The sequence below is a fragment of the Cebidichthys violaceus genome, unplaced genomic scaffold, assembly GCF_023349555.1.
Source record: "Cebidichthys violaceus isolate CVI_PGR_0920_01 unplaced genomic scaffold, fCebVio1.0.p SCAF_15, whole genome shotgun sequence".
In the NCBI taxonomy this organism is placed as follows: domain Eukaryota; kingdom Metazoa; phylum Chordata; class Actinopteri; order Perciformes; family Stichaeidae; genus Cebidichthys; species Cebidichthys violaceus.
This window is the reverse complement of record NW_027176318.1, coordinates 15209589-15233771: the sequence shown is the minus strand read 5'-3', so window position 1 is coordinate 15233771 and position 24183 is coordinate 15209589. Positions and strand designations below refer to the sequence as shown.

Here is a 24183-nt window from a genome sequence, read left to right as displayed (position 1 = left end):
TTCACATTTAATGCCCTGGGCTTTATTGTCTTATTTTAGTGAGAGTTCCGTCACATTTTTTTTTCTTCTTTTTTAGTCTTTTCAGCCTCCAGGTGGGACAAGTAAACCTCAAGGATACATCCTGCCATTGGACTGGGCATTTCAGATTGTGACAAAGACGAGAAGCACTACTATGTAATGCTGCCTTTGTGCCTAAACTCTTCACAGAAGAGAGTACATATAATTCCCCAAAGGAAGGCACCCAATACTTGTGGTTTTTGGCCTTGCAGCCGTCTGGAGATTAATTTTTTTTTTTCCAAAAGAAAAAAAGAAAATAAAGAAACAGAAACGGGGGAGAGAGGGGAGATAACTGACGTTCTCTTGTTTTTGTTTTTACCCCTCCGCCCCCCTCATTAGCATTATTTTTTTTTTGTTAATAAAAACTGGAATGATGAAACGCGTACAGCGATTACTGCCCATTCACCTCCCTCGTCACACCTACGCATGAACAAGTAACACACCAACAAAAAGAATGAAGTCTTTCAATTAACGAAAAGCTTACAATCAAGTTTACCACAAGAAAAACAAAATACAAAAATAACTGGATTTTTTGTTTTACAAAAAATTGTTTGTGGGATAAAACGGATATTTAGGGGACTCGGCTTGCATGAAAAAAAAGAAAAAGAAAGAAGAACAACCCCTTTAAAAACAAATGATACAAAAGCAGCATTAATATTTATCAAAATCATGAACAAAAAAAAAAAAAAAAATAGTGCTTTAATCAGAAGCAGCAGAGGCTTCTGGGAAGAGACTTCACCCCCGTTTTGTTACTTGTGTTTGGGACAATGTTAATGGATCATCTTCATCCTCCTCCTCCTCCTCCTCCTCCTCCTGGTCTGTATGTATGTCACCATTTGATTTTCACACGATCCACAGAGAGAAGCACAGGGACCCAAAATAAACGTGTGTGTGTGTGTGCGTGTGCGTGTGTGTGTGTGTGTGGGGGGGGGGACCTGCTTTGTGTTCACACTATACAAAAATACCCAGGAGTCCGTAGCTACCTAACATTTACTACAGCACAGGAACCAACGAAAAAAGGTACAGTGTACAAATAAAAAAACAAAACAAAAAAACAAACCAAAAAAACAAAGAAACTGTAAACACAGCACAATAAATAGATAAAAACAGCAGGCTCCGCACCATGCACGTGATAAAACTCTTCTCTATACAACTCACACACCTCTCACACTCGCCACAAAGTCACTTGGCTTTACTTTTTTTGTTTTTTCTCCTCCTCCTTTAAAGTTGGACTCCCAAGTGCAAAACATCACAAATGGACAGTTCTGTATTCAAGTAATATATATACAAGGGGGGGGGGATATTACAAATATGTAGTTACTGTACAGATACTAATTTTTGCCATATTCATATTTTACAGATGTCAATCTTTTACTTTTAACAAAAAAAAAAAAAAAAAGAAAAAGTTTTTTTTTAAAAAGTATGAGAGATGAGAATCGTCGTCCTGTCAAGAGTCCTGCTGTCCCGATGCTACGATGCACAGCACCTAGAGGGGGGGGGGGGGGGGGGGGAGAGACCCTCCGCCGCACCGCTACTACGTCACCTCCATGGCCACTGTGTTGTCCGCTATACTGTTCAGTGCTGGCTTGTCTTCGTCGTGATTATCCCTGTGGAGGAGAGAGGAGCGGCGGGGTTAAAGCGGATGTTCCCGTAAGCGCGGGTTTCGTCTCTTTTTAAGCGTCCTAGATTCTCTACCGACGGGACATTTTGTTAGCTCTGCTTTCAGGCTGGATTCATGGGGATTCTCGGGTTTCCTCCGGCAGACATTTAGATCCCAGAGCCAACCCAACACCTAAACCGCGGATTGTATGTCGATGCGAAGGCTTAACTGTCGCTCATCCGGAAAACAAACATTAATCCGAGAGAGCATCAACAGGATTAACTCACAGTAAAGTCATCTTCGTCTGCATGTTTCTTTAATAATGTGTGTTTCCTGCTCTGTCTGGAACACAAAGGCGTTGTTTGAGGCGATGCCATAAGGAGCCATCGTCTGATCGCCCACTTCTACAGTGTGCTCAGCCTTTGGTTTACGGGGTAAACTATTCACAGCTCAAAACAAAACATGTCCTCACCTTGAGCCCATGTCCATGGACGATGCTCCAGGGACTTTGGGCATCTGCAGGTTGGTGGTGGCCGACAGCTTTAAGGCAGAAGGTGGCACGTTGCCGAGGGTCCGGGGAATGTGGCGTCCGGCCAGGCTGGCGGCCGACGGCACGCTCAGACAGATGTTGTTCCCGATGAGGACCTGAGTGGTGGCGGCGGCGGTGGCGGCGCTGCATCCCAGGATCCCCAGCGCTGCTGCTGCTGCTGCGTGGGCGCCGGGGGTGGAGGTGGAGGTGAGGGAGGTGGGGACGGCGTTGGCGGGCGAAGGGGTGGCCGAGTTGGAGGAGGGCTGGAGGAAAGCGGGAGCCGTGGAGGAGGAGGAGGAGGTGGTGGTGGTGGTGGCGTGCGTCGACTGGTTGGACTGGTGGAGGGCCGCGGTGCTGCTGGAGAGATGCAAGCCTTTGAAAACACCTGGTGAACAGAGAGAACACACGCATTTCACGTCAGCACAATCTTTCACCGCCGAGCACCGCGACAAAAGCAAACGCTAAAATGGTCACTAAAATGAGGCGAACTCTCACCTGCACCCGCCAGGACCCCGTTGACTCCGCCTGCCAGCACCAGCTCCTCTTTGGACTTGAAGGCCAGCAGCTGGTCGGTGGTGACGAGGGCCGAAGCGGCGAACTGTGCGCTGGCCTGGTCCAACGTCTTGGACGCGAGAGCCTGGATAGACGGGACACCGGGGGAGAAAGCAGGAAATGAGCCGGTGGATTAACAGCGCCCGTGGGGACGAGGACATGTCCCATTTCTTTAGGCTGGGTGACCTGTAAATGATTTCCATACGGGGAGAACTCCGGCTCCTTCAGTCTCACCAGGCGGCTCATAAAAGCACACGTGAGGAGTCCACGACGCAAACAGCTGAGCCGATAAAGAGCCTCCTTCCTCTCGTCCTACTGACCTGTGTGTTGGTAGTAGCTGCAGGGTTGTTGGCTTGTAGCTGCTGTTGGCTCTGCTCCTGCTGCTGCTTCTGCATGACGGCCAGCTGCTCCTGGTGCTGCTGGTACTGCTCCGCCGTGAACACTGAGGGACAGGGAGGTGAAGACGCACCGGTCAAAAACCACAGTGTGGACATCGCCGGTGTCCCTCAGAGACCCAACAGGTTGGTTCTATGCAGCCAATGCGAGGCTTATTCTTCGTGCAATTATTCATCTTTTTTTCCCCCAAGGATTCTCTTTTGGTCAGAAGGGAGATAAAGCTCTGAAACACAAACTAATGTAGTAAAACAGTCGTAAAGCCGGCATCTTTTTAAGACAGGACCGCCTCTATTTAATGACATAAGGAACTTTAGGAGCTTAACCAGCGCTCCTTATCAACATGCTCCCAGGGTGCTCGTCAAAAAACAACAACAACAACAACAACAACAACAACAACCCGCAGCCGCCGACACAAATTGATTTTCTTTTGTGCGTACACAAAAGAGACGCCTCGGCGGGCGTTCAGGCAGAGACGCGAGGGTCCGGTGGATGTGGGCGCGTTGCTGAAGGACTCGAGAGCTGAAAGTCCAGTTTGAAGGCTCGTCAAAAACACACACAGTCACAGACGCACAACGAGGCGCCCGAGCGTCCAGCTCTCACTGAGATCTGCCCGGTGACACGAGGTACTCTACCCGACCGCACCAATAATCCATCATTAAATGTGATCATATAATTGTGGGGAGCCAAAATTGCGAACATGATGGACTGTGGTATTGATGTTTAAAAATGCACGCTCCACTCTGATATCAAACAGAGAGTAACAGCCAACCGTATGTGAAGTCTTATGTTAATGTGACACAGCATGGAAGTGCTCCGTTCATGTGAAAGCACAGTAAAAAGATTCAATAAATGCGATTGTGCTTTTCGGTCATAACTGTGCAGCTCCAATAGCGGCTCATATTTCATATGAAGATAATATTTCACGATCAGCAAATAGCAAGAAGTCGGAGGCTCAAGTCGTAAACTAATGAGGACAGAACTACAGAATGTGCACATCTGCACAATATGAGGTTTTAATATGGGATCGGTACCACGGCACGGTATTAAACCTGCTTCACTTTACTCCACTGTTGTGGAATAAGCTCAGTTCCACTATTGCTAACAACATGGAGGACCACACAGCAGCACGATGCATTAGAGAACAGCTATAGAACAACCTGTGTTCCAACTAAAGGAGGACATTAGAATGTGCCGAGATTAGATTTCTCTAGAAAAAACACCAAAGCAGAGCAACGCCCACTCATGCCTCCGCGCTGTGGGCGTACTCCACAACTAACACGTTTTAACCTCATTCCACGTTTAACGACCTGAATAACCCTCAAGGTGGCAACTATTCATCAAATCACAGAACAAGTTCTCTGCTATTCCTCACACACTTTCACCACGTTGAAGGGTTCTTTAGTCCGTCAGCGGTGTGTTTAAAGAACAACGGTGTTCTGCACACAGTCAACAAGATTTACAGCAGCAAAAAACATGCCACAAATTCTTCTTCAGGTTCCACAACATGTACAGTTCACGGACAGAGTTGAGCTTTCTATACAGATCATAATCAGACATTCAGAACCGATGACTGTATCGACATCGAGGCAAATTAAACCAGAGTAAGTTTAGTCAGAGTCGGAAGTCAGAGCAGGTCAGGCCTGGGCTGAAAGAGAGTGGAATGACCCGGAAGCACTAAGTGGCAATTGTTGTCTCTTCCTGAGTCCTTATGAGTTCTCCTTCACATCTTTCCTTGATCCTATATTTTCCACCACGTCAAGGAGAAGTGGTAGGAAATAACACAGGATGTATTTTTTAATAAATCATATCTCTTATTTGTTTGATTTTCTACAATTGTCCTGAGCCAGCCCAACGTGGAGCCACCAGTCCAGACTCAGTCCAGACTCAGTCCAGCACGTCTCATGAACCTATTCCTACAAAGACCATTTCTAATGGACTCTCCGCCGAGCCGGCTTTCATGTCCAACTTCTTCATTCCAACCATTGAATAATAACACGCGCAAAACAAAAATTAAAAACACCACCTCACATCATTTTATGCATGGAGAGTTTTTCCCAATTACAGCCCTCCCCATGCACACCACCAAGGCTACTCCTGCTGCCGTAGAGGGGATCCTGTAATTGTTACAGCAGGCAGCGTTTCCTGCCACAGCTTCTGGTCGAGCTCGAAACAATGTTAAATAAACAGGGAGCTAAAAAATCAAAGCGGTCCGATGGGTTCATAGCTGCCCACATACGCCATGTAGTCCAAGCAGGAACACGGCAACACGATTAAGTGGACACACACAGACACACACGGACACACACACGGACACACACACGGACACACACACGGACACACACGAGAAACCTCTCCAGAGATATCGGCAACCTAAACTCAGGGAGCAGAGATAGTGGAGCAACATCGTTGCTGCGCCACACGCCTCCACAAATAACAAGGCAACCCTAATCATCCTGCTGACGCTGGACAGCGTCTCAGTGGTTGCAAAATAAATGGCAACGTACAACCGAGGTCAATAAATGGAACGTTATTACTCGTCGGGCCAAACAACGCCCTAATGCAGCGGCGCAGAGTGTATTCAGTTCAGCTTCTCTCTGAATAAATGTTACGTCTCCTCAAGACACAAGCAGAGGTCCCACGTCTCGCTCGTCACCTGCTGATTAAAGTGGAAAAAACCCCCCCAAAAAAACGCATTTGGGTCGAGCCACACAAGTCATCTCAGCGAGACCGATCGAAAACTGTCATACGATAAACAAATTAAACAGAAATTCACACGAAGTGGCCTAAAACGTGTTTGAGACACACACACACGCACACACACACACACACACACACACACACACACACACACCAGAAGTTGCAAAATGAGTTCGGCGATCAGGCGTTGCTAAAATTCACTCCCAGAAGTCACTCCCGGAATCACGACCCTTGTAAAATGACAGCTTATCAAAACTTCATTAAATTGGCTCCTTGTGATGCCAAGACAGCAACAAATCCAACTGTTCCAGTCCGTGTTCAGACCAATGGAAGTCCACCTTTTAAGACGCACAAAGCCAAAGATGCAAAAGAACACACCGAGCAGCGTGACGGAGGAGACGGCCGACTCACCGTGGACAGGCGTGGCGGCCGGGCCGGTGCGGTTCTGGGAGCCGGCTCCTCCAGACAGGGTCCGGGTTAGTCCTGACACAGTCCGGCTAAAATCCCTAAATCCTCTGCGAGACAAGTCTCCTCCACCCAAGGGGTGATGGAATAGCGTCCGTGGTCTGAAGTGCCTCCAGCGGCAACATTTAATGTTCAAAAGAATCTGGCTGAGGTCCATAGGTGGTGTTGGCGACGACGACGACGACGAGGGCGATGAAGAGGAGGGGAGGAGGCGGGGGGAGCTGGTTGGGTCCGAGGTATTGGTTTCTGAGGTACTGGCGTTGGCGTTGCGGAGCGGAGACCTTGGAAGTGGCGAGGCGAGCGGTTCGGGCTCCGGGTCCGAGTCCAGGCTGATGCCGTCTAGATCCGTGTGCGCTCGGTCCAACAAGATCCTGAAAAAAAAAAAAGAAAAAAAAAAAAGACATCAGAATAAATAACTATTGAGTAACAAAATGAAAAACATGCTGTAGTGATTATCAGCCTGAGGTTATGACTGAAGCATTGGACGAGAGAGAGAGGCCATCCCTTCGCATAACATTTGTGTAATTACAATGTCCAGTGGGCCAGAACCGAACATAACTGGGTATTGCACAAAAAGACAACAGAACAAAAACATGCAGTTCTGCCACGAGTACAGAGCAGAACGCAGGAGTCAAAGTTTCTTCCATGCTTAAAATCCAGAAAAACAGAGACAGCGTTTCTGTTTCAGAGGCTGATTTTAACAAAATGTTCTGTTGTGTTTTTTTTTTTTAGGTTTGGCCCGAGGCTGGTACCGTGTTTACAACAGGATCAAACCCGCACAGTGACGTTTTTAAGATTGCGTACCAAACATTGCAAGCTCCATGTTCCACGAGGTTGATCCATCCCTAATCTCGTGGACGCCTGTGAAACAGACACGGCCTAACCCCGGTCCGTCTCCCCCGTGACACCCGGCGCCGCCGACTAACGCCTCCGGTCGGCGTCGCTTTATTCAACCGCCGGCGTAATTACCGAGGAGATGCGAGACAAAGCTCGCGGCGGGTTTTTAACTCAGCGGAAGCGAAGTTCTCCGATTCGTCTCGAGGTTTTTCACAGTGAAGGGTGAATCCCAAAATGGGAGTGTCATGTTCATCATCCCGCCAGCCAGCTTGATATTCATAATAGAATGTGCCCGCCAAACGATCGCTGGGAAGCTGCCAAAGGAGCCGGTATGGTAAACAACCTCAGCAGCTACAGCCAACACTTGGCTCACTTCCCTCTCTCTGTATTGGCGCTGGCAGCATTCCTACACACATTTAATTTAAAATGTTCCCAGACTTCCATTTTTTTTCTTCTCTGAGTTTTCTAGGTTTTCATGCATGTGATGAATGCATGAAGTATCTGCTGTGTGAACATTTCACACTCGGCGCTTTACGTCGCTAACGCCAGAAGATATACCGGATTAAAAAGCTTTCTGATTCGGCCAAATTACCGAGACTTGGAAACGATCCGCTTCTATTTTTTTTGCTCGCGTTCCCTTTTGCTGAAGAATCCAAACACCACAGATCAAATCTCAGGAAAAACCCAAGCGGACTGAACTCACCTGCCCCCTCTGCCCACGCGGCGCCGTGCCAGACCTATGCAGCGCCGCGGCATGTTCAGCGAGGTCAGACAGTAGCGGAAGCGCGGGTCTCCCAGCCCGCCCTCTGACGGGCTGACCCAGGGCCAGTTGCCACTCTGGTCCGGACGAGACTGAAGGAAGATGAAGAGGAGAAGCAGAACCAGAGAATAGTCTTTATTATTGCTTTGTTTGTTTTGTTGTCGGCCGGCCTGGCTGGCTGTCAGCTCTATAAATAGAAGCACGGGAGTCACAGGAGGGCACTCACAGCGTAGTACTGACAGCCGGCCTTCCTCCTGAACGCATAGCAGCCATCTGGGTCATTCTCCTCTTCTGCCTCGGAGGAACCTGAATGGATCTGTGCAATACAAACAGAAATAGATGAGACAACTCGGACCACACCTTTTCTAGCCAACCGGGATCTTTACTTTCTGGCCGTCTGCGTTTAATATAAGCGTGACAAGACACGTCATCTGAAGCGGGACCACGTTACCTGTGAGAAGGGTTCCTCGTCTGAGCTGGGGAAGTCGTACTGGTTGAGGTCCTTGGGATTGAACACAGAGGGCCCTGAATGTTGAGGCGCCGACAGAGGAGGGATCTTGGGCTTCTTCTCGTATTTCCTTTTGGTTCGTACTGCCTCCGTCTTCTCCGGCTGCAAGGAGTGGAGGGAAAACCGGGCTTAATGTTTACACTACAGGCTGCGTAACTCAGAAAAGGCATTTCAAGATGCAAAGCAACACCGGCGGCGGCGGTCTACGCACGGGGCGGAGAGAGCGCGCGTGGAAGCGAGCGCGAGTAAAAAGAGCCATTGATATGCAGATGGCAGCATGTGCCAGATGCCGCCGCCGAGCCAGATGGCAGCCCCTCCCCTCCTCAAATCCACCCCGTGCCACCGTTCACCCCGACTTCCCCACTGGGACGACCCCCCCCACCCCGTCTGAACAGACTCCCAACTCCACTCGGATTAGTCAGAATCCCATTCAGCCCCGAGACGTAGCGGACAAAGCAAACAGAGAGGCGGGGGGGGGGGGGGGGGGGGGCGCCGCTGTGTCAAACCAGCAGAAGACGCGAGGGTTAGTGTGGTGAGGGAGGAATAGGAGGAGGAGGAGGGGGGGCGAGTTAAACCGAAAAATGAGCGTCTGTAAACAAAAGGGAAAAGTCAACCAGCTGGTAGGGCACAAGGAAGCGGAAAAAAAAGGGGGGGAAATAGTTGCCTCCCTGCAGGGGAGGGGCAGGGTTGTCGGACACTGGAGCTAATGAAGTTATAAAGAGGAGAGGTGACGCGGAGTTCACAACACCGCTGTGTAATGAAGTGCTACATTGTCCAAGCATATGGCAACTTAAATGTTCTGGGTTTGAAGGAGTCAGCGCTTTAAGTGTGTACCCTACCGCCTCAATGACACGACTGTGATTACCAGAGTGACAGACAACAGCTGCACACTCCCAAAGAGGCAACGACTTTCATGCCTTTACACCAGGCTGCCATTTTAAAAGTATGCACCTTTTTAAACCACCTTCAATAACATTTTATTCCCACTCTGTGTCCGACGGCGTCAGGAGGAAGCCAGTGTGCTGTAGAATGTAGACGGCCTTACTTTCTTGTAGTCCTTCATGTCCGAGTGGTCCTGGTGTCTGTACTGGCTGCTGCTGGACGGGGGGATGATGGGGATGGCGTAGACGGGCTTCACCAAAGCTCGCTGCGCGAGCGCCTCGGCCATCACCTCGCTGCCGAAGTCGGGCATTCCGTTCCTGAAGGAAAGAGAGGGGAGAGAGGAGATGAGGAGGGAGGATTCACAAAAGCAACTGCAGGGAGGATTTAGGGATTCTTCCGTGGTTAAATTGAACCGCTTCAGGAGGAACAGGTCCCAGAAGTCTCAGTACAGCCAGCACTAATTAAAATACTTGGACACAAGCATTAAGATGCTTTACAAACAGACCAAATGAGGTGCAATTGATTAACCAGAGGAAAGGCTAATTCTTACTTCAGACCAACGCATTAAAAAGAGATTACTGAAGCGCTAATGAAAGGTGTTCTTGTGTTTCATGATGTTGTCAATTCATTACCCTAGTTTTGTCAAAGTAAACACTAAACAATGACCTTATTAATCCCCAAAACAGCCGAGACGGATCGGTAATAAAAAGAAATATTCCCCGACATGATTGCTAATTATTGAATATTTGAAAACACCAAACAGCCAGCGGCCGACAGACAAAAGAACCTCAAACTCAACCCCCCCCCCCCCCCCCCCAAAAAAACACACGACAGACTGCGCACACACAGCAGCACACCTGTGTCACTCGACACGATATCATGAAGTGGGGCCGGAGAAGCCGCCTATCGGGAGAGCGGAGCGGTCCAATCACCGGCAGCGATGCGCAGTGCCGGAGCCAGACCGGGATAACCGGAGGAAATTGAAATGTCACTACAAATCAAAAGCACTTCAAGGAGAAGAGTCCAATTTAAGCTCACACTGACAGCTGCTTCCAGAGCAAATTCATTCCACTCGCACGTCATGTTTAGACGGATCGCAAAAAAAAAAGGCTCAATGGGGGGGGGGGGGGGGGGGGGGACGACGACGACGACAAAAGAACAATTCAAAGAGCAGAAAAAGATAAATGAAAACACCAAAAAACAAACAATCCAGCATAGTCCTCAGACCGGGGAGAGGATTCTAGCAGAAGAAGTCAATGAGCTAATTTGCGGCTGACACTACTGAATAAAACAGAGGGAAGTCTAAATTGATAATGCATGCAAAGCAGTGTACATGACTGTGGCCCCAATTAAGAGGGGCAGCGAGGCCTGACTTCACAGAATATATTGAGGAGGGGGGGGGGGACTCTTGACACTATCAATCTCGCGTCCTAATGGCCTCTGCTTGGGATTTCAGCTTGGCGAGTAAACAAAAGCCTAATCAAACATGAAGGTTAACCACACAAGCCATCCACAAAACGCCGCGCGTAGTAAAAGGGCCGACATCGTCACCTTTTATTTTCGGGCTTTCGGGAGATAAACAATTAGCCTTTTCAGAAACAATCCCCCCCCCCAAAAAAAACACTGCTGGAGAGAACCAGAGCACGGCAGCACATTATCCCCCCCGAAAAAAACCCCGTTCATGAACACGTGTCATGTTATCAGACGATGCGTTTAGTTCACTCCTGCATTAGAGATCCCGGTGAAAAAGCCTCCTAATAGGGGCTCCTCGCCTAACGAGCTGGGTGATGCAGCGCAGACAACCCCTAACAGCCTCTGCCGAACTCTCTCCGGGGGCCAATTCCCCCCCGCCGGTCGTTCTTACCGCTTCTCCACGATCTCCAGCGTGAGGTGCAGCAGTTCCCTCTTGCTCTTTTCCCTCCTCTTGATCATCTCCAGGATGGTGACGGCTCGGCTCAGGTCCCTGCGCAGCTTCAGCATCTTCTCGTACGATGCCTCGTCGTTCTTTCGATTCTGGAAATGGAACGGCGGTGATTCACAACATGAAGCCAGGAAGTGATCCCATTTATACTGAAACTTTTTCTTTCAGACAAAGTTACTGAGGCTGTCAATTGATTTTTTTTTTTTTAAACCGAGAGGCACAGCTCTTTGGCGATAATTGTCCCACAGTGGGTAAAAACAGCACTGCCCTTTAAGACAAAAGAGCAGCTTACCACCGAGAAGCCGTCATTTGCATTCCTACCTTCCTGGTCTGCATCTTCTCCGTCCGTCGGCGGAAGGCCACATAAGGGTCGCTGGTGCTAGAGCCGTCCCTCTTCTCCTGCTTGACGTTGGGGATGAGGGAGCCGCCCTTGCTGGTTTTCCTCTTGCGGCTCCAGTAGTCAAACACCTCCTTGATCAGCTCGTCGTCGTCCTTCAGCAGCAGTTTGGCCTCCTGGAGACTGACGAGCTGCGGAGCAACGAGGGACGGACAGACCAACACCCCCCCAACGAGTCAGTGGCCACAGAGCGCTGACGATACAAATTGGAACAAGTACTCGTGTCGCATGACATAATAAAAGACAATAAAAAGGACAGAGAGAAACCATGGGTTTTTAACAAGCTGCGGTCATTTCAAACTGCCAAAAAACAAACACATTAAGTGGCGTTTTTGGCCTCCAGCTGTGTGGTGGAGTCGCGTTGCCTTCAGGCACACGTCATAAACTCACACTCCTAAGTTTGACAGTTGTATGGATTAAAGTTGCCCACTCATTAGTCAGAGACGGCAACAACTTGACGCAGTAGCTTGGAGTAGAAATCGCAGTATCCTTCCTTAACTATTAAAGAAACCCACAGACCTATCTAGTTACTAAATGACAGGGTAAGAACCAGTGTTTAGCAAAGCACAGTCTAAATACCTGCTGTCCGCTGCCTTTCTCCAGTCGGTCGATCATTTCTTCAAACTGCAGGGCTGTGATCTCCATTTTCTTCTTCAGCTTATTCACAAACGTCTCGTCCTCGGAATCTAGGTCGTAGTCCGGCTGCTCCGTGTCCAAACTGAAAGCTGCGAGACGGAGAAGAAGAGTCGGTCACCGAGGAGACGGAGACGAGACGAGACGCGTTCACTCAACAAGGCATCGCCGGGAACGGGACCCAACTAGACCGCTTGAGTGAACGCCGCTCGGACCGGCTGCACTGTGCGTGAACTTCAACACTTATTAAATAATGATGACATATTGAAGGATACTAAACATATTTTTGCCAGAGTATGCAGTATGTGTTGGATTTGATGTGTCAGATTAGGGAACTTAATTAAAAAAATTTGTGTGTCAAGAGCAAATGTGAGGAAGACAAGCCACGGAGTATGAAATGCAGATGCTTTCGTCTTCAACTACTGCCAGACTTTGTTTTATAAACCCAATAAACAGTATTTCATGACGACAACGCACTGTGCTGGTGTTTGGTTCAGGACAAACACCAGCATCCAGGCTGGGAACTTAACCAACCACTTAGTAAATATCGCCTGTGGCTAAACCAACCAGTCAGTCTGGTCAGAATCTGCAGCCGTGGCCTGGAACATATTAGTCGAGTGAACTGCAGGATGTGGCAGTCTGTTGTGATCCTAACGGAGCCACCGGACAGAAAACACACGCGTTTGCTGCAGCGTCGCTATCTCAGCTCCGACGTAATCGTCACATTAACGTGTCAAACCCTGACGTATGTGGAAAGGTGTGCAGTGTTCCTGCTCACCGCTGCATATTTAAACTGTTAGATAACAGAAAAACTATCCAGGTATAATCCAAGTCATTGTAGGAACCAAAACAAAGCAGGCTGCAGACACAGCCACAGAGGGACTGTGTGACATTTAAGGTGGTAACACTGGTGACAGCACTTCATCTCACCGGTGACAAACATGCCAAATTAAATTTTGAATAAAGTGCAATTCCTCTTTCAGTCTCAAACCAATATCACCTACTGACCCCTAATCTGTATCGGCCATGGAGAGAGCGCCGGCAACGCTTTGAAACATTTTCTGAACGCACACATCTGCTGCGAGACCCACCCACCCACACACACACACACACGCCCACACACACACACCCACACCCACACAGCGTGTCAACGCAGACGTACAGACGTGCCTTCGACGCGTGAAATCTGCAACTGCTGTGTGTGATTTTCCACACGTGGCAGTGACATTTAGGGTCCACACACGACCTGCTACATGACAAATGTTTTTAGCACATGATCCGACATAAACGAGGCCTGAGTATTGACAATAACAGCTCCACAAAACCCCAAACTTACGCATGCAAATTCTCTCTCAAAACACCCGCCGACGCCATCAGACACGCCCGGCGCATCCAAAACGGCAACAACGCCGCCGCCACGTGCTGACAGACCACTAACACGGCTAAGAGGATAATCCTGCAGACTCACGCTGTATGTGAATAAGCTGCTTTGGCATCTTGAACTCCCCGGGGTAGAGGGACTCGTAGTGCGTGATGTTGCGCTCCGCCTCGGGGACGGGGATGACCATGTTGTCGCGCTTCTCGCCGTACACCTGCTGCGCTGAGATGGCCCGCTGGAGATGGTGCTCCTGGAGGGGAGGGAGAGAGAGAGAGAGAGAGAGAGAGAGAGAGAGAGAGAGAGAGAGAGAGAGAGAGAGAACGAACAGCTGTTTACAATAGACTGTCACAAGTTAAACCATCGTCTACATTTAGTTCTGTGCTGTTGAATATCAGATTTAGACTCAAACTGCTTGTCATACATGATTATTACATGGCTATGCATCCAAACATAAGTATATAATAGTGTGCAACTGGAATACAAATGAGCACGATTGATTTAGCTGGTGAAAAAAAAACAGCGTTTATTACATTTTTTTAAATTTGTTTCTAGATAAACTGAATACAGAGATGATTAACAACCACAAAACCAGCAGATTGTCCCAAGTTCCCGATATCAACATACAGGATTTAGCGGCCCAGGCTCAGTGGGCTAATTTATGTGGCTTGTGGCCTCAAGAGGATCTTGAGGCCACAAGCCTCAATCACAAACGACAGCTCACAAAGAGGAGAGATTACAATCTCAAACTCTCATGGATAATTTATCAGCACAATATGTTCCAGAAGCGATGGGGAAATAGTTGTACAATGTGGAAAAAATAACAGAAAAACACCGGTATTATCTTGAAGCATGTAATGGGAAATATAGCTTTCCAATGAGTGCGAAACATGCTGGCAATTATCCCCAAAAAACGCATTTCAAATCGGGCTGTCACAGTCACGTAGCAGCCTAAACCCTTTTCAATTCACTGTACTGATCATCTTCCAATGCTTCTTTTTTTCCAACCTCATCTCACTATTTGTCTTGGCTCGTCTAGCAGAACACACTATTTGTTATCAACATCACGGTTCTCAACGCCGTACCTCAGGAGAAATGAGTCACCGCTAGAAGAACGGTGTGTGGGATTCGGGGTGTTGAACGCAACACGCTTGAGACGCAAGGAGCAAGTGTCAATCCAAATCAGAGTACAAGGAGGTGAGATTCAGTCGGAGTAGTAGTACTTCAAAAAGCATGCGCTCTCTGGAAAAAACGCGTCATTCTGAGCCCTGCACAGGTAACCCTACTATCACAACAGTGACTCACTGTTTACGTTTTGCGGTCACAAAGTTAAGACAAGAATGTGCACAACGGCATCTTTTGAGATGGATTTCTTTTGCGAGTCACGGATGAAAAACACCTCTGCACATTTCTCCAGCGGCAGATCTGGAACTTTAAAACTTGGCAGCGCGAGCGACGGGACGCTGGCAAACGAGTCACACCGGTCACCCAATGTTCTCACATTTCAGTTGCTTTAAAAAAACAACAACAATGTGCTGCTAAGATGAATCCAGACGGGAATATAAGTGTAGAAGTGCTTTAAGCATCGTGAACATGGCGGCTTGTTACAAACGTACGCTGGCTCTGTAGTGAACCGTGCTTGCAGGCCTTCTCTCGGCGGTTGATGCAACAGATGGCTCATCCCGCTCTAACAAGTATTCTAACAGGGCTCCTACTCATTTTACACATTACACACTTTTCTTTCACAGGTTTTTTTTTTTTTTTTGGGGGTGGATTTTGAGATATGGGTCAGTGTTCAAACGCATCGCAATTGTGGCCAAACCACGGAAGTGAGTGGCTGATTCTCATTACCCCGAAAAACCGGTTTCACATTTTTTTTTTTTGGGACACTTTGGTGGGAGTTTTAAGTGGTCGGGGTCTTAAGTGGGATCCGAAAGCCAGGAGGAGCTCCGAGTGGAGTAACGGGAGAACCGTATCGGAGCTGTGAGCTTGGCATGAAGGGACCCAGCATGTGTCCAGAGCCAAACCATCTGCCCCTGGTAAGCTTATCGCCAAGCCATTCGCCGCACACTTTCTCTACAACCCGACACACAAAAGAAAAGCAGACCCATTGTTAAGTTCATCCTTGAAGGCCTTGGGACTAAACATCCATCACCTCCCCCTGCCTCGGCTTGTCAGTGGCTCTAGAGCGACGTTGGGATGTGAAGTTACACAAACCACAAACAAATTGCCATTTATTCACAAATCCCTGGGAATTTGTCACCACGGAAAGCCGAGGAGCTCCTTAAAAACCACGACTGAGTTTTTAGCACGTTCACACAAGCAAAATCACAAGTTTTGGACAAAAGTGCTGTATTTGGCTTCGATTTGTTGTCGTGTGCGCAGACTATTTTTTTCCCCGCTGCCCACAAATACACAATAACCTGCAACGAGCCACCAGGATAGTGTGATCCTACATTTAACAGCCCTTTCCTTAGCCAGTCGAAACCGGTTGGTCCGAAGCAGCAGAAGCTGTGGTTTCTCTCAACTTTAAAATGTGACAAAACACGCCGTTCAAGTTTCAACAGCATCCTCGCTGTTTGACAGCTGAGAACACATCAAAATCCATTTCATTTGGAGCGTACTGCCAGCCTTAATTAAGCACCCAGAGGAAACCAACCGGATTTCTAAAAGTCCAATATGTAAAATACCTGTCTTCATAAATATTGTACGCATTATTACTCAGCGTCACTTCTTACGGGGCTCCGATGACAAGCAGACGCTGGCAAAACACCAAGACGGGCCGCTGCGTCGAGGAGCCGTCAGCCGATGTGACCTGACCTCGTGTAAACTCCACGAACCGGCGCTTAACCGGCGCGGCGCTGGGGTCCGTTCTCTCCGGTAACTTGTCAAACACGTCCTCGAGAAGCGGGGCACCCCGCTGTCTCGACATGCTGATGAACCCTGAAGCTTTGCGAGTTCAGGAAGCGGCGTTAAAAGCGAGCGCGAGGAACCAATTAAACCTGAGCCCGGCGCCCCGAGTTGCCTTCGCACGCGTCTGTAGAGGAGATCTAGCTGGGGCTCCACTGAGCTGCCTCAGACGCCAAGATATCCTGATCTTTTGCAGCTGTGAGCCTCACAACCAAAAAAAAAAGAAAAAAAAAAGAAAAAAGGTTCACAGCCTGGGATTTCCTCTGCTGCAGAATTAGGTGAGCAGGGATAACGGGGCTTTGGAGAACTGGGTATTTATAGGACCTCTTGCAACCGTCTGTTTTAACCAGAATGTTTGTATCAGGCCTACTTCTTAAAGTTTGTTGACGCTGAAGCACAGACTGCGTAAAGCGTAAAGAGGCGAGAGCTGGAGGAACACGTGAAGAGAAAGCCCAGCCGGATGATAACGACGGCCGTTAATGAACGCATAGAGAAACGCTCAGTGACGGAGTCGGCCTAGCTCCCAACTGCTCTGCTTCTCACCCCGGAACATATCAAAAACCTACAGCTCCTCTTGTTCTTTCCACGCAAAAAAAGGATCTGGGACTGTGGAGACCTCACAGCGCTGCTTTCTGTCACGGCCACAGATAAAGAGAGAGAGAGAGAGAGAGAGAGAGAGAGAGAGAGAGAGAGAGAGAGAGAGAGAGAGAGAGAGAGAGAGAGAGAGAGAGAGAGAGAGAGGAAAATCTATTTTTTCTTTCACAGCACCACGCGTTCCTTTAAATGTTCCCAAGAGAAATAAAAGACTACTTCAACAAAAGCGTGGCCTCCAGCAGGTGTTTTCAGCTCGCGAGGAAGGTCGAGGAAAGTCTCGAGCAAGGCATCCACCCCCACCTCAACATCCACCGAAGCACAGCGACGGATGCAACGAGAAAACAAACGCCGCCTCTAATAAACCACCATAAAAACCACCGGACTTATCGAAAGAAGCGAAAGCATGCAACGCTGCAGTTTTGGTGCAGAAGAGCAATAAAACTGCAGCGAGGGTGTGTTCCTTCAGAAGCTCGTGAGGTCACCGTGGCGAGTTCTTTTCATTCTCAGTACCGAGACGGTTTCATCATCTACGGCACCTCGACTCGTATGCACCCCCCCCCCCGGTTGCCAAAAAAAGACGGCGAGAGAATCCGAGTGAGACCGGATTCGTCTTTTCGTGCGTTTTTCTAAATCTCTACTCGCAATTTACTATGCAAACGACGTACTTCTTTATGAGCTCCCTTGTTTGTTTCTTCCTGTGTCCTTCCGACGCTGCAAATCACGAGACTTTAATGAGACGGTCGTTGTCTATTTGACCCTCGTGAACAGGATTTGATTAATCTCCATATCTAACCATCGGTGGAAATGTAACAATCACAGACTCCCTGATTAGGCGATGGGACACAATGTTCCTGCTGGTCACCGCCATGAATTTAATCTACCGCTTTCTCCATAGCGCTGAAACACACGGCCTTTAGAAACACACAGCAGCACCCCCCCCCCCCCCCCCATGTGATGTCTGTTGAAAGCCATAGGGGAGCACAGCAGCACCGTCGTGTTACGCTGTGCGGGACACAAGATGATTACTGAATGAAGTGCAGCGTCTCCAGCTCCGGTGCAACTACTCCAAATGATGCTTTTAGAGGTTCATTATTCCCGTCAGGTTTGATGCCGTGAATACTGACGAGGCGGACGTACAAAAAAGGCACTTATTTTAGGCAATTCAAAACGAGCCAAAAACAAAAAGATGAGCTCTGGATTCGGCTTATCTCCGACTCCAGATGCAGTCTCTCATCAAAACTGCCCCGTTGTGGATCAACCTGGGCTACAAAAAGATATTCCTTCCCCTCCGTGTGTGTGTGTGTGTGTGTGTGTGTGTGTGTGTGTGTGTGTGTGTGTGTGTGTGTGTGTGTGTGTGTGTCCGTCATCAGGATCATTTAATGCGTGCGTCCTCGCTTCTTAAATAGACAAATATCCTCAGGTCAGCATGTGGTCAGTCTGCCAGCTCGGCACAGCGAGACTCCATTGTTGCCGGGACAGGATGTGGGTCAGGGAGCTCAGCCACGCACAGCCTTGTAGTAAAACTGTCCTCTTTATCTCCTCCGTCACTCTTGTTATGTAATGCCGCTGTGTGTATGTGTACAGTAGGTGGTGGTGGGCCCGCAGGATTTCTGCTGACTCTGCGGGGGCCCCCTGTGTGTGTGTGTGTGTGTGTGTGTGTGTGTGTGTGTGTGTGTGTGTGTGAGCGTGTGCTTTCCTAGCGTTTGTGTCTGCCGAGGCATCTCGGCGGCACAGAGGGGGCTCTCCAGCTGAAACGCTAGACGTTAATGATTTCTGTCCATCTACAACTAGAACGTGGCATTGAGTAACGACAACATCCAGAAAGAAAGAAACGTAACAAATCTAAAAGCGGTTCAGGTAAAACGTTAGCGTGAGACCGCGTGGTCTGCAGAAGTGAGTGACCGCGTTTGACCCATGCTGACAATTCAATGGCTGCATCTGAGCCGGAGCCAACCTGACAAAGCTGCGTTTTAAACGGGGCTGTGCATGCATGACGTCTGATAGTCTGTCTACAGGCACAACGTGCTAAACGTGAGTAAATGACCTGCTATGCACGAGTGTAAACAAGCTGGGATGAAGTAGTACAAGAGAGAGAGAGAGAGAGAGAGAGAGTCCACAAGCTGAAACAACAGAAATGTTACCCAAAACAAATACCTGATAAGTGATTGAACTATAGCTCTTAATGACAAGCCGGGCGTCCATGAGGCCTTAGTTATAAACAACATCCTGCATGACAACTTCACAGAAACGTGTCGACATCACGAGACAAATTCACTACACTCACAACCGTTTACGACCCACACGTCTCGAGCCGTTACGGTGCCTTTGAAGTCTCACGTTTTCATTAATAAATGCACTTTAAATGTGGCCACAGTCAATCCAGGTGTCACGCTGGGGAAAAAAAAAAAAAGGCAGGAATGCAGCCGTTTCTAGGATAACACCGTCATGCATGTCAAAACACATTATGCTCCCCACAGCACTGTTCAGTCCTGCAGGATATGCAAGATGTTTCCCCCCTTCTCTCTCTCTCTGCAGACAGTGTGCAGCACACATGGCGGAGCCGGAGCTGTCAACACGCAACACCTAGCTGTCAAACAGGGCTATGAGGGGGGGGGGCTCACTGTCTCCCCCTGGCACTCGCTCGCGGAAAGTACACCACGTACCGAGGGCCTCTATTCCCGCTTTGCCTTTTTTACCAAAGAGAAAGTCAACAAAATGGTGGAACAGATGCAAGTCACGTGACTCGGCTTTGTGCCTTTCGGGCCGCGATTTCACGCCGAACGGGCGGACACAACACGGCTCGCGAATTAAATATCGCCCCGCCGCGACCTCGCGACCACCCCCGCGGTGGAGCGGGCTCGTAATATTCGGTATTTCGTCGAGATCCGTCGTGTGCGCGGAAGAAGAAAAAAAGAGAGCCAGATATGGCGGCCATTTTGCACAAGCTTGCGCAGGCAACATAGTGGCGCCCCATCGGATGTTGAATACGCGGGCCAAAGAGATCCGCCATCAGTCGGGCAGCAATGGAAAAAAAACAAAAAAACATACCGATTCCTCCTCTTTTTCCATCCCAGTCGGCATCTGCGGCACCGCCCGGTTGATCGAGGCATATTCGTGCAGGTCTGGCAAATCCTCGCAGCGGAAGACGGGTAGAGGCTTACTAGCATCCAGCGCCCGAGCCCGAAACGACAATTTACTCATTTTATTTTTATATTAAAAGATGCAGCATAAATCTATTCGATCTGCTAGGAATAACAGCAGGTCTGCCTCGAGTTCTCATGGAGGAATCTGTGACGGTCTCTAGGAGTCAGCCGGTCGATCGAGGTCCGTAGCAGCGCGAACAGAGCCGGGCAGGCCCGGGTCTCGGTCGCTCTCTGTCGGTCTCTTTTTTTCGTAGGCTCCGCTGTTCCTCCCCGGTTCAATACGCCATGGCCAACATGGCGGACATTACAAACTCATGCAGCTCCTCCAGCTCGCTCCAAGCGGCCCAACCCCCTCGATCACACAAACCAGCCATTCCCACGCAGTTTCGCACGCGTGCGCGCTCGCGAGACCCTTGGGGTAGTGGGTAAGGAGGGAGGGAGGGAGGACCGACGGTGGGGGCGAGATGATGGATGCTGATGAAGGGATGTGAACTTCGGGGATGTTCTCATTTTTGGATGATGCTGACGTACTAAAAACATATTTGTTATCCATGTAACAAAAAATAAAAAAACATCTGTAACAATAGAAGAAGAAAAAAAGCTGCAGACGTGTTTGTCACGAGACAGCGGTAACAAAGCTCATATTTCAGAGTAAAACATTCATGAAAAGGTTATCCGACATTGTTTTTTAAAACACACACTTTCAAACTTCTGTCGAGCTTTTTTTAGAATTAATGTGCAACCAAAAATAGGACACCTGTTCTGCTTCAGATTCAATTCTTTGGCAAACAGCGCCACCCTGTGGAACAAGCGCTACCGTACAATTACAAAAGTTAACTTTTTATCTGTTCTTTTATCTTTGTATCCGTTTAACATTCCCACAACTGTGCTGTCAATATACATTTTAACACATAAACCTTTACAACACCTTAATTAAGTAGTTGGGCGATAACTACCAATTTAGTGACGCTATATGTAACGTTGGCTTATGAGAAATTTAAAGTTATAACATTTTGTGTTCATTTCTTTTAGCTATTCCTTGACTCAATACTTACTTAAATTGATTAAACTGTGATTGGCAAGATGGCAAAAGCTATAGAAATAAAGCCAGACTGACAATACAGAAGTTGACTTACGCTTTTACGTTGACAACCCCAAACTAAAAACACACTCAAGCACTCCTTACATACCATTACTGATGCTCTCTGGCCATACGCAACAAAATAAAAACAGTATGCTACGACGTTATTGTTTTCCAACGGTCCTTGTGTTGATGTTGAGACCACAACAAGTGCAGGATAGATCCATGGAGTCGCCCCTTCTCAAGCAGCAGGAATCAAAGAGTCACGCAGACGGACACCGTTCGATTGGTCGACCGTCGTTTAAGTGTCTCTTCACGGCGGTGTAGCCCCCCCCCCCCCCCGTCTTCTCCTCTGTACAGCAGTCTTCTTCTTCTGCTGCCGCAGCCTCTTCCATGAGACACGTATTGCCACACCAATCACAGGAGGTCAGCGACCTCCAAAGCTAATCATTTGTGAATTGCTGAAGGCGACGTGTATCGTGGCACAAATGCTTTTCTGTTTTTTTTTTTGGTCTGCAAACAGCTGCTGAACATCTAAACACACGGTTTAATGTTTGATTTAAATGTGGCTCAAAAAGAGGGGCTAAGCATAAATAGGAGACATGGCGAACTTCCTCCTGGCAGAACAAGAGCACGCCTCATTAAAGGACGTTTCAAAGAACAACATCTGCTTTATCAGGCTCGTGCAGACATATTTTAAGGTGGACCCTGATCTCTACTTTGTATACATACCTCATATAGTCATATCAACGCTGAATGAGGAAAAAGGTAAGAAATGCAAATAACCTGTAGGCCTTGGCGAGACATCCTGCAGGCATGAGAGCATCGTACAGATGTGGAAGACCGACGTGATCATCATCATCATCATCCATTTGGGAGGCTCACAGCTGCAGACCGTAATGGAGACCTGTGAAATAAAAAAGGCAGACTACTATGAACACACGTGATTAACGGGGTCTAATCCGTCGAGAACACGCGATTAATGTGATTTATTAGTCACAAGAGACGCACAATGTCCCAGCAAATTACTGCCACCTTCTTTATTTTCTTCTCTGCATTCACTATGTTCCTATACTGAAATATGTGGGATCACTGGGCAGAAAATATGGAGCAAGATTTGACGATTACCTACAACACACCCACACACACACGCGAGCGTTCTCACGTGCACACATGCTCTTTTAGTCAATTCAAACGATGGTATGAATGTACTTCATGTCCGTCTTTAGTAATCTAGAGCAAGTTTTGTTGCTGCAACATCACAAGAGTGCAAATCTATCTATACATATAATCTATCTATACATATATAGATATATAGATATATAGGAGTAGATAACCAGGACACGACAGAGGGAATAAACACAGAGCGAGAAATGGTCCCAGCATATGACGTGGTCCATGAAACGCTACCAAGCCGATTACGAAGCAGCTTTTAGCGGGTTTGTATTCCCCCCCTTCGAGCCCACAGATCAGACACAGCTGTGTTTGCTTTCGCACAGCGACACCGAGGCTAGCTGACATGCGGCTAACGTTAGCTTACCCTGACCCTGCGCCATTTAACCAGCCTAAAGCTAACAGTGTGCGGACAGGTCCGGGCAACAGTTCAATTCGAGCTTTTGCAACTTAACTTGTACCGCGATTGAAAAAAAGGCGTCTCTCTCGATTCCCCGCAAGGGAAACTAAGCCTGAGTCGGAGTTGCAACTTACCTGCTGCTAGCAAAGCCACAGGGGAGGAGGAGGAGGAGGATGATGGCAGTCCTTCTTCTGGTTGTCATGCTAGCCCCGATGCTAACGCTGGTTAGCTCCCTTCAGGACGCCTCTCAGAGGATTTTTTTAAAAATGTTCAACCTTTTGAAAAGTGCGGTGAAGTCGACCGTGAAGGGACGCTGGACACACACGACACGGGCAGAGGAAGTGTTGTCCTGTCGCTGACGGTAAACTTGGATAGTTCGCTAAGGTTACTTCCACCAAAAATAAAAAAAAAAAGATCCAAACTGACCACCGAGCCACTTTGCAGGCGAATCGTGATTGGAGGGTGAATGCCACCAATCACCTGTGGATGAGCTCACTGGTCCCCCGCCCACCCACTAAAGAAAATAATAATAATACAATAATACAATAATAATATTAATAATACGATAATAATACAATAATTATGTTAATACAATAATATTAATAATATAATAATAATAATAATACAATTATAATACAATAAGAAATAATAAAAAAAAATCATAATACAATAATAATAATAATAATTATACAATAATACAAAAATAATAATACAATAATGACAATAATATAATAATACAACAATAATAATACTAACAATAATAATTATAAAGTAATATTAATACAATAATAATAATGATATAATAATAATACAATAATAATAATGAAATAATAATAATATAATTATATAGTAATATAATATTAATAATAATAGCTGAAAATGTACTCGTTTTATTAAACCACTTACAGAACAAGTGATGAGATGCAACAGCTACAGTGTCATTTGTTGTGTAATGTTCAGAGCTAGTCGCCCCCCCCCCCCCCCACACACACACACACACACACACCCACACCACCTTTGCCACTTCACATGTCGCAGGGCAGGGCTGCCTCCTCGGAAGCTATTTGCACCCCACATTCTTCATGACCAGACACAGATGAAAGAGAATGCTGCATAGTGGAAGCATATGGAGTAATTTTCTCTGATGCTCCACCACCACCTCCCACTGGCTGTTAGAGCTGCATGCACGCCTGCCCAGTGACTCTGGGAGTGGAGGAGGCACTGCTATGATTAATATCGCTTTGCTCAACTCTCCCAGCAAGGTCATCAGCAG

The 24183-nt window shown here is 47.8% G+C and overlaps 1 protein-coding gene across 3 annotated transcripts; it reads right to left on the bottom strand.

Annotated features, from left to right (window-relative positions):
• On the bottom strand, positions 1–23331 carry LOC137872028 (enhancer of polycomb homolog 1-like). Of its 3 annotated transcripts, XM_068710226.1 has the most exons (15): positions 23045–23331; positions 22124–22244; positions 13703–13862; positions 12181–12326; positions 11526–11732; positions 11148–11296; positions 9447–9600; positions 8345–8503; positions 8120–8209; positions 7837–7985; positions 6243–6667; positions 3059–3180; positions 2682–2823; positions 2130–2571; positions 1–1664 (listed from the first exon to the last, which is right to left on the bottom strand). In XM_068710226.1, the coding sequence occupies exons 2-15, from the start codon at positions 22142–22144 to the stop codon at positions 1592–1594; spliced, it is 2439 nt and encodes an 812-aa protein (XP_068566327.1). In that variant the 5' UTR covers positions 22145–22244; positions 23045–23331; the 3' UTR covers positions 1–1591. The 3 variants fall into 3 exon arrangements, with proteins under 3 accessions (XP_068566327.1, XP_068566326.1, XP_068566328.1); XM_068710225.1 differs by lacking the exons at positions 22124–22244; positions 23045–23331 and adding an exon at positions 20162–20621; XM_068710227.1 differs by lacking the exons at positions 22124–22244; positions 23045–23331 and adding an exon at positions 20162–20621 and having other exon boundaries at positions 2682–2858; positions 3076–3180.
• Positions 23332–24183: the final 852 nt, after the last annotated feature.